Raw genomic sequence first — 15303 nt, 5'->3', positions numbered from 1 at the left:
TTTGTTTCTGTGTAGCTATTGAAAGCTTTGCCACAACAAAGCCATAACTCCTGACAGTATTTATCTTTGGACTGGTAATGCATCTTGTGAATGGCGAGGTGGTAAAGGTGCCTGCTTTGTCCTTGGGGGAGGAAAAGGGGAGTCAAAGGAGAGAAAGCTACTACAGAGAGGCCAAAACTTTGATCCCATTGATGTGTTGCAGGAGGCTGCACAGCTGAAACCCAAGCCCAGTAACATGTCAGACTTTGTGAACTATTCTAAGCATCAGTTGCTGACGCCAAGATGAGGGGTGGGGGTTTCTGGGGGTTACATATGCGTCTCCATAAGAACTCCCAATAGGAACTGACGGCCACTACGAGCACCATCTGACATGCAGTCCCTTAATGTTGGGGAATAACGCTGTTTATAGCCCCCCATCACAGCTCACAGCCTCACACGTGACCGTGTGCTGAGGTCAGTGTGTCTTTAACGCTCCGGCGGGGTCCAGATGTAAAAATGTGCTGTGCAGTGTTTAGTCAGTGAAGTGAGGTTTAGTGCGAAGGTAGATCGCTAGGAGCTGTAGTGACCTTGGGACTGCTTGCTGAGGGCAGGACAGAATTCCTGAAGGGACACATGGTCTAGAGTGACAAGGCCATCTGCTGTAGCGCCAGCAGTAGGAGGAAGGTGGAGGGGGTTGGACATGGGGGTGCTGAGAATTCCTTTCACTGGGGTGTGGAGGGAGTAGATATTCTGGGATATCACTGCTAGCGCTCCGTCGGGAAACGTGTTTCTTTGGCATTTTTCAAGCGGAAATCGGAGGGAGAATTTCGAAACGCTTGATGGTGAGAGGGGATCATTGCAGGGTTAAATGGGGAAGGTATTTTTCGGGCTCTCCACGAAGCGACTGGTGATAATGGTCTTGGTGTGTTGCCGTTTTACTTTGGCGGATCCAGTTTCCTCTCCATCTCAGCACAGCCGGAGCTGAGAGAGCGGGATCTGGTAGGCCTTCTGGCAACGACCTCACGGAGGATCATCTTCAAGGGATCTTCTTTGGAGTTGTTCTGTGCATGGCAGGGATCTACTTTCTTGCTGCCTCACTGAAATTGCATGGCCTAAACGAATGAATATTTTTATGAGGCGCCTTGCACCAGAGATGGGCCAGGACCAAACCAAGCAGCAGATAGAGAAGGGCCTGAGGTTGTATCAGTCCAATCAGACAGACAAAGCCCTACATGTCTGGATAAAAGTGCTGGAGAAGACCTCGGATCCTGGAGGGAAGTTTCGGGTATTGGGGTGTCTGATCACGGCTCACTCGGAAATGGGAAAATATAAAGATATGCTCAAGGTAAGCCTCCTAACGAGTGTACATTCATTTGAGTCAGCTAATGTATGTGATCAGTGTCCTACTCTTAATGTGTGAGTTGTCATGTGTTTTACATGATTCATGTTAAGAAATTTTTACTCCCGTGGGATCATATTTTATGTTATGCAACCTCACCGTGTGTGTCATTGAATATCGATTTTATATGTCGTCATGTCTACTCAGGAGTGGCACAGCTCACACTAAAGTAATATTTTAACATTTCTACAAAGTCCAAATGAGTATTGAAGAAGAACAGGTCAAAGGTCATCCTCTCAGGTCCATTTGCAGTGGTCTTGAGAAGCATGGGTTAATTTGTGGCTTCCACACGATGCAGAGTAAATAAGTGCCCTGCAACCCGAGTATCAGTGTGGGGTGTCTTGTTGACATAACCATCTTTACTCAAGCAGTGCCTGTTCTCTTTCACCCCACTTTAATGAGGACTTCATAAAGTAGAGGACCCATGTCTTTGAATAAAATGTATCATATCATTTCTTTTTTCTTCAGTATCTTTTAAAATTATACACAATTTGCCTGCAAGTTTTCCATCTCCTGACTTCACTCTCTCTTTGTAGTACGCCCTAGATCAAATCGACACAGCCAGAGAAATGGAGGACCCAGACTACCTGACAGAGGGCTACCTGAACTTGGCGCGCAGTAACGAGAAGCTGTGCGACTTCCAGAAAACGGTGTCCTACTGTAAGACCTGCTTAAACATGCAGGGCACCACGGTCAGCCTGCAGCTCAATGGACAGGTGTGTCTCAGCATGGGCAACGCCTTCCTGGGTCTCAGTGTCTTCCAGAAAGCCCTGGAGAGCTACGAGAAGGCCCTGCGCTACGCACACAACAACGATGACAAGATGCTGGAGTGTAGAGTCTGCTGCAGTCTGGGGAACATCTACGTCCACCTTAAGGTACTTTTTTTTTTTAAAAAAAAAAAAAAAGAAAAGAAAAATAACCCCTTGAAACCTGATCAAATTTCCTTTATTTATTTATAAAACCAAATAAGTTAAAAGTTGCAAGAAAATGACCGGAAAATAAGCAAAAAAAACAAAGTTAAAAACAAAACATAACCATAAAATTGTAAAAATAAATCTATAATTTTTGTAATGCAATTTTAAGTATATATTTATAAGAATTTTAAGGGTTCTTTTGGACATTTCTCAGTAGTGTTTTTGATTATTTCTAATAATCCCTCGAGCTAATTTCCAGGTCATTTTCCTGTCAAGTTGCTCATTATTTTCTCTGCAGTGTTTTCAAAAGAAATCAAATGTTTTTTCTCAGGTTTCGGAGGTTGAAATGCTCATCAAAGGTATCTGAAGGCAGTACAGGAAAACTAATGTCAATCCAGGAGTGAAACCTGGATTGACAATAGTTTTGATGACTGGTTAATGAGATTTGATTGTTCTGAAAGCTGATTTTGATTATTCTAGTTCTAGTTGATTATTCTAGTGCTCAGAATAACATTTTGACCAAATGCCTTTAAGACTTATTGTATGATACACTGTAGACAAGAAGTCTGAATAAGAACCTTTATATTTCTGTAAAAAAAGTACTGTGACCCCTGCAGATCATTTGGGCAAAGCATTAATTGGATCGCACGTGTGACTTGATTGCACAATCAATGTTGATGTTGCCAACATATTTGCTGAGTATGAAAACACTGCAGAGCATCCAAGCAAACATCATCAATGGTTAGCTCATGTGATACTGGGCATTGTGAAAGCAGGGCAGAGGGGGTAGGCTGGCTGGCGGGGGCATATGTAGTACCCTTGACATCAGAGATTTGTAAGAGTAATCCCTCGGCTTCCTGGGGAGGATTGGTTTCAATGGGATTGTGATGAAGTGGCATTGAAAGAATGCACTCATATGTCACGTTATTTTATCAAAGAGAACATAATATGTCTGTTTATAATATTGGAGACACATATATAAAACTCATTTTCTGAAAGACTGTTTAAATACTCTCAGAGGATTTAATTGAAAAGGAATAACAAACCAAAAGATCCAGGTCTGTAGTATCTAAAAAGGACATTTGACTAAGACGCTGCCATATGTGGGAATAAGTTGGGCATCAGAAGTCTTACTCATCACTAAACTCCGCCAACAGGACTATGAGAAAGCCCTGTTCTTCCCCTGCAAAGCAGCTGAGCTCGTCAATGACTATGGCAAGGGTTGGAGCCTCAAGTATCGAGCCATGAGCCAGTACCACATGTCTGTCGCCTACAGGAAACTGGAGCGCCTGCCAGACGCCATGGAGTGCTGTGAGGTATTGTTTTATAACCGTCCAACACCCGATTTCTGTCCTCTGAGACGGCATTGAATTTCACAAAGACAAACGTATAGAGACTGTCACAGTTTTTGCGTTTCCTCACAAAGTCCCCTGATGTGGGAGCTGCAGATACAGTAGATGTTTTGCAGCTAACAGGTGCAGGCGCCAGTTGTTGCGTTGTACCGGGCCTTAGACCTCGACAAAAATATGCTCACAGAGGCGCTGCTTTAAAGTGTTAATGAAGAGGACGGCTTTAGTCCTCACTCTGTTCTAATTATGTACCGAGGGTGAAAAATAACTTGATGTCATTGCCTTGGAGTGCAAAAGTAAAGTAACAAGACAGCAGGATGCATTTCAGATTTATTACATTTGCCAAATGCATTTAGACAAACAAGTTACACATGTTGTCGTGTTTTGAATACCAGATCACAGGAGGAGTCCTAAAGATGAAACGACAACACCACACCTTCAGCATCACATCTCAGTCTGATTTATGTGAAAATATACCGAGAAGGCAAAATAAAAAAAATTAAATGCATGTCATCTGTAAAAGAAGTTTGATAAAATATGGACGACTGTTTGAGGATTCACATTTTTTTATCATGAGTTGTCATCCACAGAGTGTTTGTTTTTTAATTAAATGTTCCCAATGAAATATTTGCCTCCATAATAATGTAATTTGAAGACGAATGTTATACATGATGGTACTGTATAGCTCAATACTGCCATTTAGTTCAGACTTGACTAACTGGTAAGTCCAATTTCTAATCAATAGTTTTTTTTTCATCATTAGATTTCGGTTGAGCTTAGATATCACAATTGACCTAAGCATTTGTCTGACACTTCTTTTTAAATATTTTATTTAAAACTTTTTCCAGTAAAAAAAAAAAACAGCACTGAGGCAGCAAAAATAAAAGCAACAGTATCCACCTCCTCCCATCGCTCCTCACAGACATAGGGGAGAGAGGGAAAGAAAAAAAAGGGCAGAAAAACACCAAAAAACCCAGACAATACCCAAAACCACCCCCCTAAAAAGCAGTATACTTTGCTAATTATGTTTCTGTGGTCTTCCTGTGATAAGATTACATTACATTATGAAAAATGTATGAAGACAAATGTTCAACTGAGAATAACTTTGTCTTTCACTTCAACAGGAGTCTATGAAGATCGCGCTGCAGCACGGTGACCGTCCCCTGCAGGCTCTGTGCTTACTTAACTTTGCAGACATACATCGCTGCAGGCGTGACGTTGATGTAAGGTGCCACCACAAGATTTCATCTTTTGGTCTATATGTTTTTGTGCTTTCTCACATAATTGATCTTGTTCTTTAACTGTTTGTTGCTTTTTCGTCCACACATTCCTCTTCATCCATCTAGAAAGCATTCCCTCGTTACGAGTCTGCACTGGCTATCATGACTGAGATTGGAAACCGTCTGGGACAATCACACGTCTACCTGGGAGTTGCAAAGTGTTGGCTTCTGCAGAAAGACTTTGACAAGGTACTTTATTAACATATAAATGTCACTTCAGATATCACAGTCTTATGACTGACACAGTTGTTTTATGTGTTTTTGTGGTATTTGTGACAAACCCTGCCTGGCTGTGTATTTTCCAGGCTCTTGATTCTTTGCAGCGAGCACAGGAATTGGCAGATGGGATGGGAAACAAGGTAAGTAATCTTATATAGGGACGCAAGTACAAGTAGAGCTGTAACTAGGTCTTGGCTATGTATTGATTTTGTGATATAAAACTATATATCATCTTAGATTTTAAATATTGTAACATCCTAAGTGTTGTCTTTTCCTGTTTTAAAAAGCTGCATTACAGTAAAATGATGTAATTTTCTGAACTTATCAGACTGTTCCAGGTGTTCAATTATTTGCCTTTACCCTCATAGTCATTTTATCCACATTACTGATGATTATTAATCAAAAAGTCTCATTGTGTAATTATTTTGTGGAAGCACCAGTAGTCAGTCTTGCAATATTGTCATCAAAGTATTTGGGATTGGCAGATGGGATTCAAATTATTTATGCTGTTTGATCTTGTCTGTGGTTTAACCTTCTTTTTTTTAATTTGGTCTTAATGTTTTAAACTTAGCTTTCATTTAAGGTTTTATTTTGTTTGTGTACAGCTGTCAGCCTAAGAGTAACCGAACATCATTTTGTAATGTATCAACAACAACATATTAAATGTCTCTCCTATCTTATTTGCCAAAACAACAATAAAAACAAGCAAAATACAGATTACTTTGTCATACATGATTGTATACTGAGTATCTTGTTTTTTTTTGTTTTGAAAAAATAAGATATTTCGACATGTCAGCATCAAGGAAAGTATTTCTTTTTTAATTAATTTTTAGTTGCAGCCCTACACACGAGTTGTATGAATCATACAAGCTTATGACAGTACATCACATTTCACGTTGTCTTGCCTCTACGTTGTATCTTAAGCTGTGTACGCTGAAGGTGCACTGCCTGAGTGAAGGGATTTATCGAAGCCGGGGGCAGCAGGAGGAGCTCAGAGAGCAGGTGGTGAAGTTCCTGCAGTGTGTCGAGGAGCTGGAGCTCTACTGCGGCATGTGTGGAGAGTCCATCGGGGACAGGGACCAAAAACTGCAGGCCTTACCCTGTTCCCACATTTTCCATCTCAAGTGGGTGTTCTTGCACCACACGCTGTTTAATATTTTTGATACATACATCTAATCTTTTATTTTCTTCAAATCTAACTCTGCAAGCATACCTCTCCACAGTAGGTGTGATACATGCTTTATTTGCACTGGTGAATACAGTACAGAAATCTACTTAAAGACATATAATATTGTGTGTATTTCTATAACATGTTTACAGGCAGACAGATGAAGCTGTTGACACTCTGCTGTTTTATCCTTGTAGGTGTCTGCAGACTAACGGGACGAAGGGTTGTCCTAAATGTTTCAAGTCCTCCATGAAGCCTGGCTTTGTGTGATTGTGAGACTGCGTTTGTGCGTTGGATCTGCAGACACAGCGTGAAGCCTCGCGGGCTCCTGACTGATCTGAGAGAAGCAGGCGGCCTCGAGATGAGCTGAAGATGTTTGAGGAATAAATGATTCACTGCTCTGTGAAGAGGATGCTGCACTGAACCCAGAGCGTGCAGAGTGCGGCTCTGTGGACACAATCATGGCATCCATCTGAGTGACAGCTGACAGAGGAGGTACAACTGACAATGTTACATTTCATAAGCTGATGAAGAAAGAACCTACATTGTCTCTGGTGACTGGCCTTTTTAACCCAGAGGACCGTCCAAAGAGCATCTCTAAGTGATATTTGGTATTTTATGCATTAGAATTGTTCCATAAAATCAAGATGACGTGATCGTCAGTGATCTTGGACGCAGGGTTTGCTGTTCAAATTCTGACATTACCTTTTACACAACATCCACTTATTCTTTAATCATCAGTTTTGTTTTTTTTATCAGAACACAGAGCCATTTCTGAATTTCATACATGGTATATTTATTATTGTATTCATGTACATACTATTCTCATGTTCATTTGTTTTAAAAGTTTGACTTAGTGTATTTGAGGTGTTTTGTAAAACCTAAAAACGAGCTAAAATCTCTTAACCATTCAGAAACTAGTATGTCTTTACAGAACAGGTAAACGCAGCTGTTTGCTTTTTTTGCCTTACTTAGCGCAATTAAGGAGCCGGATCAACACACATTGTGTTCATAGAAATTCCTTTTCTGTCCACTTTTTCCTCTTAAGTCTAACAACACAATGTTGCGATTTAAGAACAAACACTGTTGAGAAGGAAACCTATTGGTAAAGGATCTTATTTGACCAATCACACACTTGTCAGATAATTATTTATGGGGAGATAAATGCAATCTAGATTCATTTTGTGTTTTCATGTTTGTATAGTCATATACATAGTCATATGTAAATATTAGTTAACTGGTAAAATGTCCATAGTCAGACTGACATTATTTACTTGCAGAGGCATTGTAATTTTAAGGCGGTTTTGAGGGAGAAAGCAAAAAAAGACTGATATTACATCAGCTAATGTTGCATGTTTTATTTATAATGCCAAGCAAGCAAAGATAACATCAAATTATGTATTCACGTAACTGTATTTACTTATTTCAGAATTGTTTATTGTAGTATTTCTTAATATTCAGTGGCTTTTGTCATTCATATTCCTTATATATTTGTTCAATTTATTGTAGACATATTGTGATTTAGGGGGGGAAGAGCCATGACAGTCTAAGTCATCGTGGCTGAAACAAGGTTTTTCATGTACAGGTTTTCCTCAAAAACCTGTGAACTCAAATATTTTTTTAGTAAGACTTTAGTTAACAAAATTTCTCTTTTAAAAAATTAATATGAGAAATTGATAAGTTTAATTGTTTAGTCGACAGGATACATTTTTGGTGCAAAATTAGCAAAAAAAAAGCAAACAAACAAAAAAAAGTATTTACCTTTTAAGAATTTCCAATTAAATCAGAGGTGTCAAATTTATTACATCAAACTTGAGGAATAAACACAATGTGATAGCTCTAAAACATGAAGTATCAAGTTGTGACTATTCTGGAATTTCTATCTTCAATATAATACCTGCAAAAATATTGATACTCAATGCAGGTTTGAAAAAATGACATAGAAGGCATAATATTTAAAATTTGTTTCAAAATATAAATGTATTAATTTAATAATATGCCACTAGCAAAGAAAAGAAAAGTCGGCACTGTAGTGTTAGAGGACAAAACATGAACAATAATGCTGCGTTCACATGGAATCAGGCAGACGGTCGACAGCAGACAAAAAAACACCTTCTGGACGACATAAGAGAAACTAACAGTCTGACAGAATGGTAGAAGTGTAAAACAAAACATGCATGACAATATGTTGTGATTGTGACATCTTATCAGTTACAAAGAATGAAATAAAATCTCTAAAGTTAAGTGTTCATCATTGTATCTAATTCTGCTGGTAATGTCCAATAACTGTCCAGATCGCCTGTGTTTGCTTGTATGAGGGAGCTATGCAACATCACAGAGTATGAAAAAATGAATAAATAAAATTTAAACTATTTAAATGTTTTAACTTTTGAATGGCAATGCCATCTACTGTTATCCGATATTCTAAAACGATATCCGGTTTCGCTGTCTACCGTCTGCCGGATTCCATGTTGACACAATCTAAGAGAGCGTGAGAAAACATAGCTGGTACCGGTGTGTCGATACTGTCAAAAGCGAGAATTTGTAGCCGTTTTAAATATTCAGAATCGATGTGTTTAGATAAGTCGATATTTTTGACAACTCTAGCTGGCAGCATGAACAGAGAAAGACCAACACTTTATCTTTTACTGCACAAGCACTTATGTCTCTCACACTTCACTACTTCTGAACATCAAATGCTTCCTGTTTTAGGTCCCTGCATCTGAAATAATGCTGATTCTGTGTTTACCTGCAGTGCAGTCAATGGAAAACTCTTGTAAGCATAGATATCATTTACACTTGTTATTCTAGGTTCTGGGGTATAAAATAAAAGTTTTACACTGACAGCACAGCCACTCATCGTTACAGTTTAAACTACCTCTGTTTTTGCCTCTTAGCTTTGCCCTCCTCAGAGGATTAATGCAGTAATAACACCACATTTAAATACATGTAGAATTGTTATGTTTTTTAGACATCATGTTGGTATAACCATGATTTAGAGTCTGACTAGAATGCATTGTTAATATATTTATGCATTGAGTCAAACCATGTTACTGTGTCAAAATATGAAAACATTTCATTATGGAGAATAAAGTGCACCAAAAGTGAGTATGTTTTTGTCATTTTTAAATGCTCTCTCTGCATGTAAATGTTATAAACTTATTTTTGTGACAAATTCTCAAACTGGAATTGAATGTCAATGCATCACCATGACCAAACAACATGTTTTTTTACATTTAGTAAATGGATTACATGATGCATATTTAACCAGTTGTACTAGTTTGTCAGCATTTTCAGCCAAGCATTCCAGGTTGGACCGCCTCCAGTCACAAAAGTTCAAGGTAGGAAGAAGGGTTTCCTGTAACATCACTTCACAGGGACACCTCAGCCTGATGGCATCGATACAATTCACTGAAGAGGACCTACTTTGTCCACAATGCTCTGAGATTTACTACCTTCCTGTTCTCCTGAAATGTGGTCACAATATTTGTCGAGTTTGTTTACAGAAGTTCTGGGAATGGAAAGGATGCCGAGAATGTCCTGTGTGTCGCACTGTGTCTGTCCCCGGGAGGCCTCCTATCAATTTGGAGCTAAAGATAGCTGCCGACAAATATCAGGTCCTCAAGACCAGCGGGGATCAAGAATTTTGTTGTCTCCACAATGAGAAGCTGAAGCTTTTTTGTGAGAATGATGAAAAGCCCATCTGCCTCGTCTGCCAAACCTCAAGACAGCACAGAGTTCACGAGTGCTGCCCTGTGGAGGAGGCTGCCGAACAGAAAAAGGTGAGGTAAAAATAGAAACTGGTAAAATAACAGAGGGATTTACTGCTCAAACACTCCAATGCAAGAAACACAGTAAGTTGTCTGTCAGGGAAAAGACTTTTCGTAGAAGGGGATTTTCAAACGCTGCAACTAACAGTTACATAAGATTCATTCAATTAATTTTCTAATTAATTAATTAATTTTCTCAATTAATTAATTTGTTGGTCAGTCTGGTAATAGTGTTATCCAAATGATTTCTTTGATGATTTCTTCCTAAACTTAACAACAAATGACATAAAATTAGTAATTAGACATTATATACAAGACAAATGCATGAAAATTAGAATTTAATTTAAAAAAGGCAAAAAAGACAAGGAAAATAAATTTTAAAAAGTGCTAAGAAATAATTTTAAAAACATAATTAAAATTTAAAAAATTTTAGTTTGGGATATTTTCCAATTTGTAAAAAATAATTTTCGTATACTTTTCTCTCCCAACAAATGAACAACAAAAACAACAACAAAAAAACAACCACTCATTTGTGACTTTTTTTTTAGTTCGTTTTCTTATCACCTCTCCCCAATGTCTTGCAATTTGTGGGTTATTTCTTGACAAGTTGCTCATTGCCTGCTTCCAAGTATTTGAAAGAACCGATCTGATCAGGTTTCAAAGGTTTAAATACTTGTGAAAGGTGCCTAATGCCACACAAGAAAACTGATGTGGATCCAAGTTTTAAAGGGTTAAATGGAGAGTTCACCCTAAAATCAAAAATATTGATGTAGTGCCATGCGTCTAGATTGTGTGAGTTGCAGAGTGTTGGAGATATCAGCAACTCACACCCAAACACTGCACACTGATAAAAAGCACTATAGCTAAGAGAAAAAATACATATTTTTGATTCTGGGGTTGAACTGTCCCTTTAATTTTTTCATTTTGTTTTTTTCTTTTCAACATTTCAGGCAGAAATTTCAGCCACTCTGGAGTCCTTGAGGAAAAAACTCACGATGCTGAACAAGACAAAGCTGCACTGGGAGGAAACCAAAAACTATATACAGGTAAATATAATAATTATAATAATAATAATTGTGTCCGTTGTCATAAGACATGAGTTTTGTGGTGACTCAGATTGAACATTTCAATGACCTGTCTTTAGAGTCACTTTTTGAATTCGCTCTTCACTTCCTTGGTTTACTGCCAAAAATAATCAGTTCCCGAAACATTACAGAGCCAAGCTTATCAAAATGAGGTGGCAATTAAGGAGGAGTTTGAGAAGCTACACCTGTTCCTCAGGGAGGAGGAAAAAAGTAGACTGAAGGTCCTCAAACAGGAGGAGGAAATCAAGACCCAGGTTATGTGTGTGAAGCTGGAAGACATCAAGGACCAGATCAAAACCCTCTCATCCACCATCAGCGATATTGAGGCAGCCCTCAAAGCAAACGACTTACCATTTTTACAGGTACATTTATACTCAGTTTATATTTGTAAAATATGATTTAAGTGAAAAGATGATAATAGTAACGTCTGCATGCAAACTCCAAACCACAGATGGACAGCATTTCAGTCCCAGTCGAATCTTCGTTCAGTTTAAATGCTCACCACACCCTAATATATCCCCCATGACCGGTGGGCTCTGATATTGTTATAAAAACATCATAGTACAGTTTGTCTTCCCAAAAAAATCATAAAATGTTGTATAGGTGTATGTCATTTAAAAATTCATAAAAATTCCTAGTATAGTATGTTGTCCAAAAGTTCATAAAAACGTCATAGTGTAGTTTGTCTTCCAAAAAAATCATAAAAACATTATATTAGTGTATGTCGTCTGAAAAATCATTGAAACATCATAGTGTAGTATGGCATCCATAAAAATGATTAAAATGTCATAGTTAAGTTTGTCTTACAAAAAAATCATGAAAACATTATAGTATACTCTGAAAAAATCAGAAAAAAGGTCCAGTATAGTAAATCTTTTGAAGACAAGATAAAAAAGGTCATAGTATTGTTTGTCACCCAAAAAAGTCAAGAAAACATCACTGTATAGTTTGTCTTCCAAAAAATAAAAAATACATTACATGTAGAGTATAGTGTCGTGTTTCATCATAATCAAAAAGAAAAAATCATCAAGGTGTCACAGTAAAGTATGTCGTCATAACTAATCATAAAAAAATCATAGTAATGCAAGTCGGCAAAAACAATATATGTAAGAAAGATCATTTTATAGCATGTCGTCCAAGAAATTAAAAGTCCATATCATGGCATGTCGTCCAAAATAATCAAAAAAACAAAATGGTCAAAGAAATGATTGCTCCAAATGCTGAAAAAAGTCATAGAACAGCATGCTAATGCTGTTTATATTATAGCCTAGTGAAAAAAACTGTCCAAAAAGTCAATATTTTGATAACTTTAGGTAAAGGTATAGATTGGCGAAAAAAGTCATACTATAGCACAGGGAAAAATGGTCAAAAAGTCATCGCTCCAAATGCTGAAAAAAGTAATCGAACAGCATGTTGAAGCTATTTTAGAATGACCAGTTGAAAAAACTGTCCAAAAAGTCAATATTTTGAATGGGTTAGGTCAAAGTATAGTTTGGCGAAAAAAGTCATACTATAGCACAGGGAAAAATGGTCAAAAAAGTGATCGCTCCAAATGCTGAAAAAAGTCATACAACGGCATGTTGAGGCTGTTTACAGTACAGCCTAGTGAAAAAACTGTCCAAAAAGTTAATATTTTGAGGATTTTGGGTCAAAGTACAGTTTGAGGAAAAAAGTCATACTATAGCACAGGGAAACATGGTCAAAAAAGTGATCGCTCCAAATGCTGAAAAAAGTCATAGAACAGCACGTTGAGGTTGTTTATAGTACAGCCTAGTGAAAAAACTGTCCAAAAGTCAATATTTTGATAAATTTAGGTCAAAGTACAGTTTGGCGAAAAAAGTCATACTATAGCACAGGGAAAAATGGTCAAAAAAGTGATCGCTCCAAATGCTGAAAAAAGTCATAGAACAGCATGTTGAGGCTGTTTATATTATAGCCTAGTGAAAAAACTGTCCAAAAAGTCGATATTTTTGATTAATTTAGTTAAAGGTACAGTTTGGCGAAAAAAGTCATACTATAGCACAGGGAAAAATGGTCAAAAAAGTGATCGCTCCAAATGCTGAAAAAAGTCATAGAACAGCATGTTGAGGCTGTTTACAGTACAGCCTAGTGAAAAAACTGTCCAAAAAGTTAATATTTTGAGGATTTTGGGTCAAAGTATAGTTTGAGGAAAAAAGTCATACTATAGCGCAGGGAAAAATGGTCAAAAAAGTGATCGCTCCAAATGCTGAAAAAAGTCATCGAACAGCATGTTGAGGCTATTTATAGTTTAACCAGTAGACAAAATAATCCAAAAAGTTAATATTTTGAGGGTTTTAGATCAAAGTATAGATTGGCGAAAAAAGTCATACTATAGCACAGGGAAAAATGGTCAAAAAAGTGATCGCTCCAAATGCTGAAAAAAGTCATAGAACAGCACGTTGAGGTTGTTTATAGTACAGCCTAGTGAAAAAACTGTCCAAAAAGTCAATATTTTGATTGGTTTAGGTCAAAGTATAGTTTGGCGAAAAAAGTCATACTATAGCACAGGGAAAAATGGTCAAAAAAGTGATTGCTCCAAATGCTGAAAAAAGTCATCGAACAGCGTGCCAAGGTTGTTTATAGTATAGCCTACTGAAAAAACTGTCCAAAAAGTCAATATTTTAATAAATTTAGGTAAAGGTATAGATTGGCGAAAAAAGTCATACTATAGCACAGGGAAACATGGTCAAAAAAGTGATCGCTCCAAATGTTGAAAAAAGTCATCGAACAGCATGTTGAGGCTATTTATAGTTTAACCAGTAGAAAAAATAATCCAAAAAGTTAATATTTTGAGGGTTTTAGGTCAAAGTATAGATTGGCGAAAAAAGTCATACTATAGCACAGGGAAAAATGGTCAAAAAGTCATTGCTCCAAATGCTGAAAAAAGTAATCGAACAGCATGTTGAAGCTATTTTAGAATGACCAGTTGAAAAAACTGTCCAAAAAGTCAATATTTTGAGGGTTTTAGGTCAAAGTATAGTTTGGGGAAAAGGTCATACTATAGCACAGGGAAAAATGGTCAAAAAAGTGATCGCTCCAAATGCTGAAAAAAGTCATCGAACAGCAAGTTGAGACTATTTGTAGTTTAACCAGTAGAAAAAATAATCCAAAAAGTTAATATTTTGAGGGTTTTAGGTCAAAGTGTATGGCGAAAAAAGTCATACTATAGCACAGGGAAAAATGGTCAAAAAAGTGATCGCTCCAAATGCTGAAAAAAGTCATAGAACAGCATGTTGAGGCTGTTTACAGTATAGCCTAGTGAAAAAACTGTCCATAAAGTCAATATTTTGATAAATATAGGTAAAGGTACAGTTTGGCGAAAAAAGTCATACTATAGCACAGGGAAAAATGGTCTAAAAAGTGATCGCTCCAAATGCTGAAAAAAGTCATAGAACAGCATGTTGAGGCTGTTTACAGTATAGCCTAGTGAAAAAAATGTCCAAAAAGTTAATATTTTGAGGATTTTGGGTCAAAGTATAGTTTGAGGAAAAAAGTCATACAATAGTACAGGGAAAAATGGTCAAAAATGTGATCGCTCCAAATGCTGAAAAAAGTCATCGAACAGCATGCTAAGGCTGTTTATAGTATAGCCTAGTGAAAAAACTGTCCAAAAAGTCAATATTTTGATTGTTGTAGGTCAAAGTGTACTTTGGGGAAAAAAAGTCATACTATAGCACAGGGAAACATGGTCAAAAAAGTGATCGCTCCAAATGCTGAAAAAAGTCATAGAACAGCACGTTGAGGTTGTTTATAGTACAGCCTAGTGAAAAAACTGTCCAAAAGTCAATATTTTGATAAATTTAGGTCAAACTACAGTTTGGCGAAAAAAGTCATACTATAGCACAGGGAAAAATGGTCAAAAAAGTGATCGCTCCAAATGCTGAAAAAAGCCATAGAACAGCATGTTGAGGCTGTTTACAGTATAGCCTAGTGAAAAAACTGTCCATAAAGTTAATATTTTGAGGATTTTGGGTCAAAGTATAGTTTGAGGAAAAAAGTCATACTATAGCACAGGGAAAAATGGTCTAAAAAGTGATCGCTCCAAATGCTGAAAAAAGTCATCGAACAGCATGTTGAGGCTATTTATAGTTTAACCAGTAGACAAAATAATCCAAAAAG

At 37.3% G+C, this 15303-nt stretch overlaps 2 protein-coding genes across 2 annotated transcripts in view; both read left to right on the top strand.

Annotated features, from left to right (window-relative positions):
• The first annotated feature begins 11 nt into the window (after nucleotides 1–11).
• On the top strand, nucleotides 12–9416 carry rapsn (receptor-associated protein of the synapse, 43kD). The gene is made up of 8 exons (XM_042496370.2): nucleotides 12–1324; nucleotides 1915–2253; nucleotides 3450–3608; nucleotides 4766–4864; nucleotides 4988–5110; nucleotides 5227–5280; nucleotides 6065–6264; nucleotides 6506–9416. The coding sequence occupies exons 1-8, from the start codon at nucleotides 1100–1102 to the stop codon at nucleotides 6576–6578; spliced, it is 1272 nt and encodes a 423-aa protein (XP_042352304.1). The 5' UTR covers nucleotides 12–1099; the 3' UTR covers nucleotides 6579–9416.
• Nucleotides 9417–9418: 2 nt separating this feature from the next.
• LOC121950592 (E3 ubiquitin-protein ligase TRIM39-like) overlaps nucleotides 9419–15303 on the top strand; it is a 21316-nt gene continuing 15431 nt past the window's right edge. The window contains exons 1-3 of the mRNA XM_042496635.2: nucleotides 9419–10090; nucleotides 11029–11124; nucleotides 11295–11525. Coding sequence (XP_042352569.2) covers nucleotides 9419–10090; nucleotides 11029–11124; nucleotides 11295–11525 — 999 coding nt within the window. The remainder of the gene's footprint in view (nucleotides 10091–11028; nucleotides 11125–11294; nucleotides 11526–15303) is intronic.

This window comes from Plectropomus leopardus, chromosome 7, assembly GCF_026936395.1.
Source record: "Plectropomus leopardus strain MGB_pleo_1.0 chromosome 7, ASM2693639v1, whole genome shotgun sequence".
NCBI lineage: Eukaryota > Metazoa > Chordata > Actinopteri > Perciformes > Serranidae > Plectropomus > Plectropomus leopardus.
This window is presented reverse-complemented; position numbering and strand designations above follow the sequence as displayed.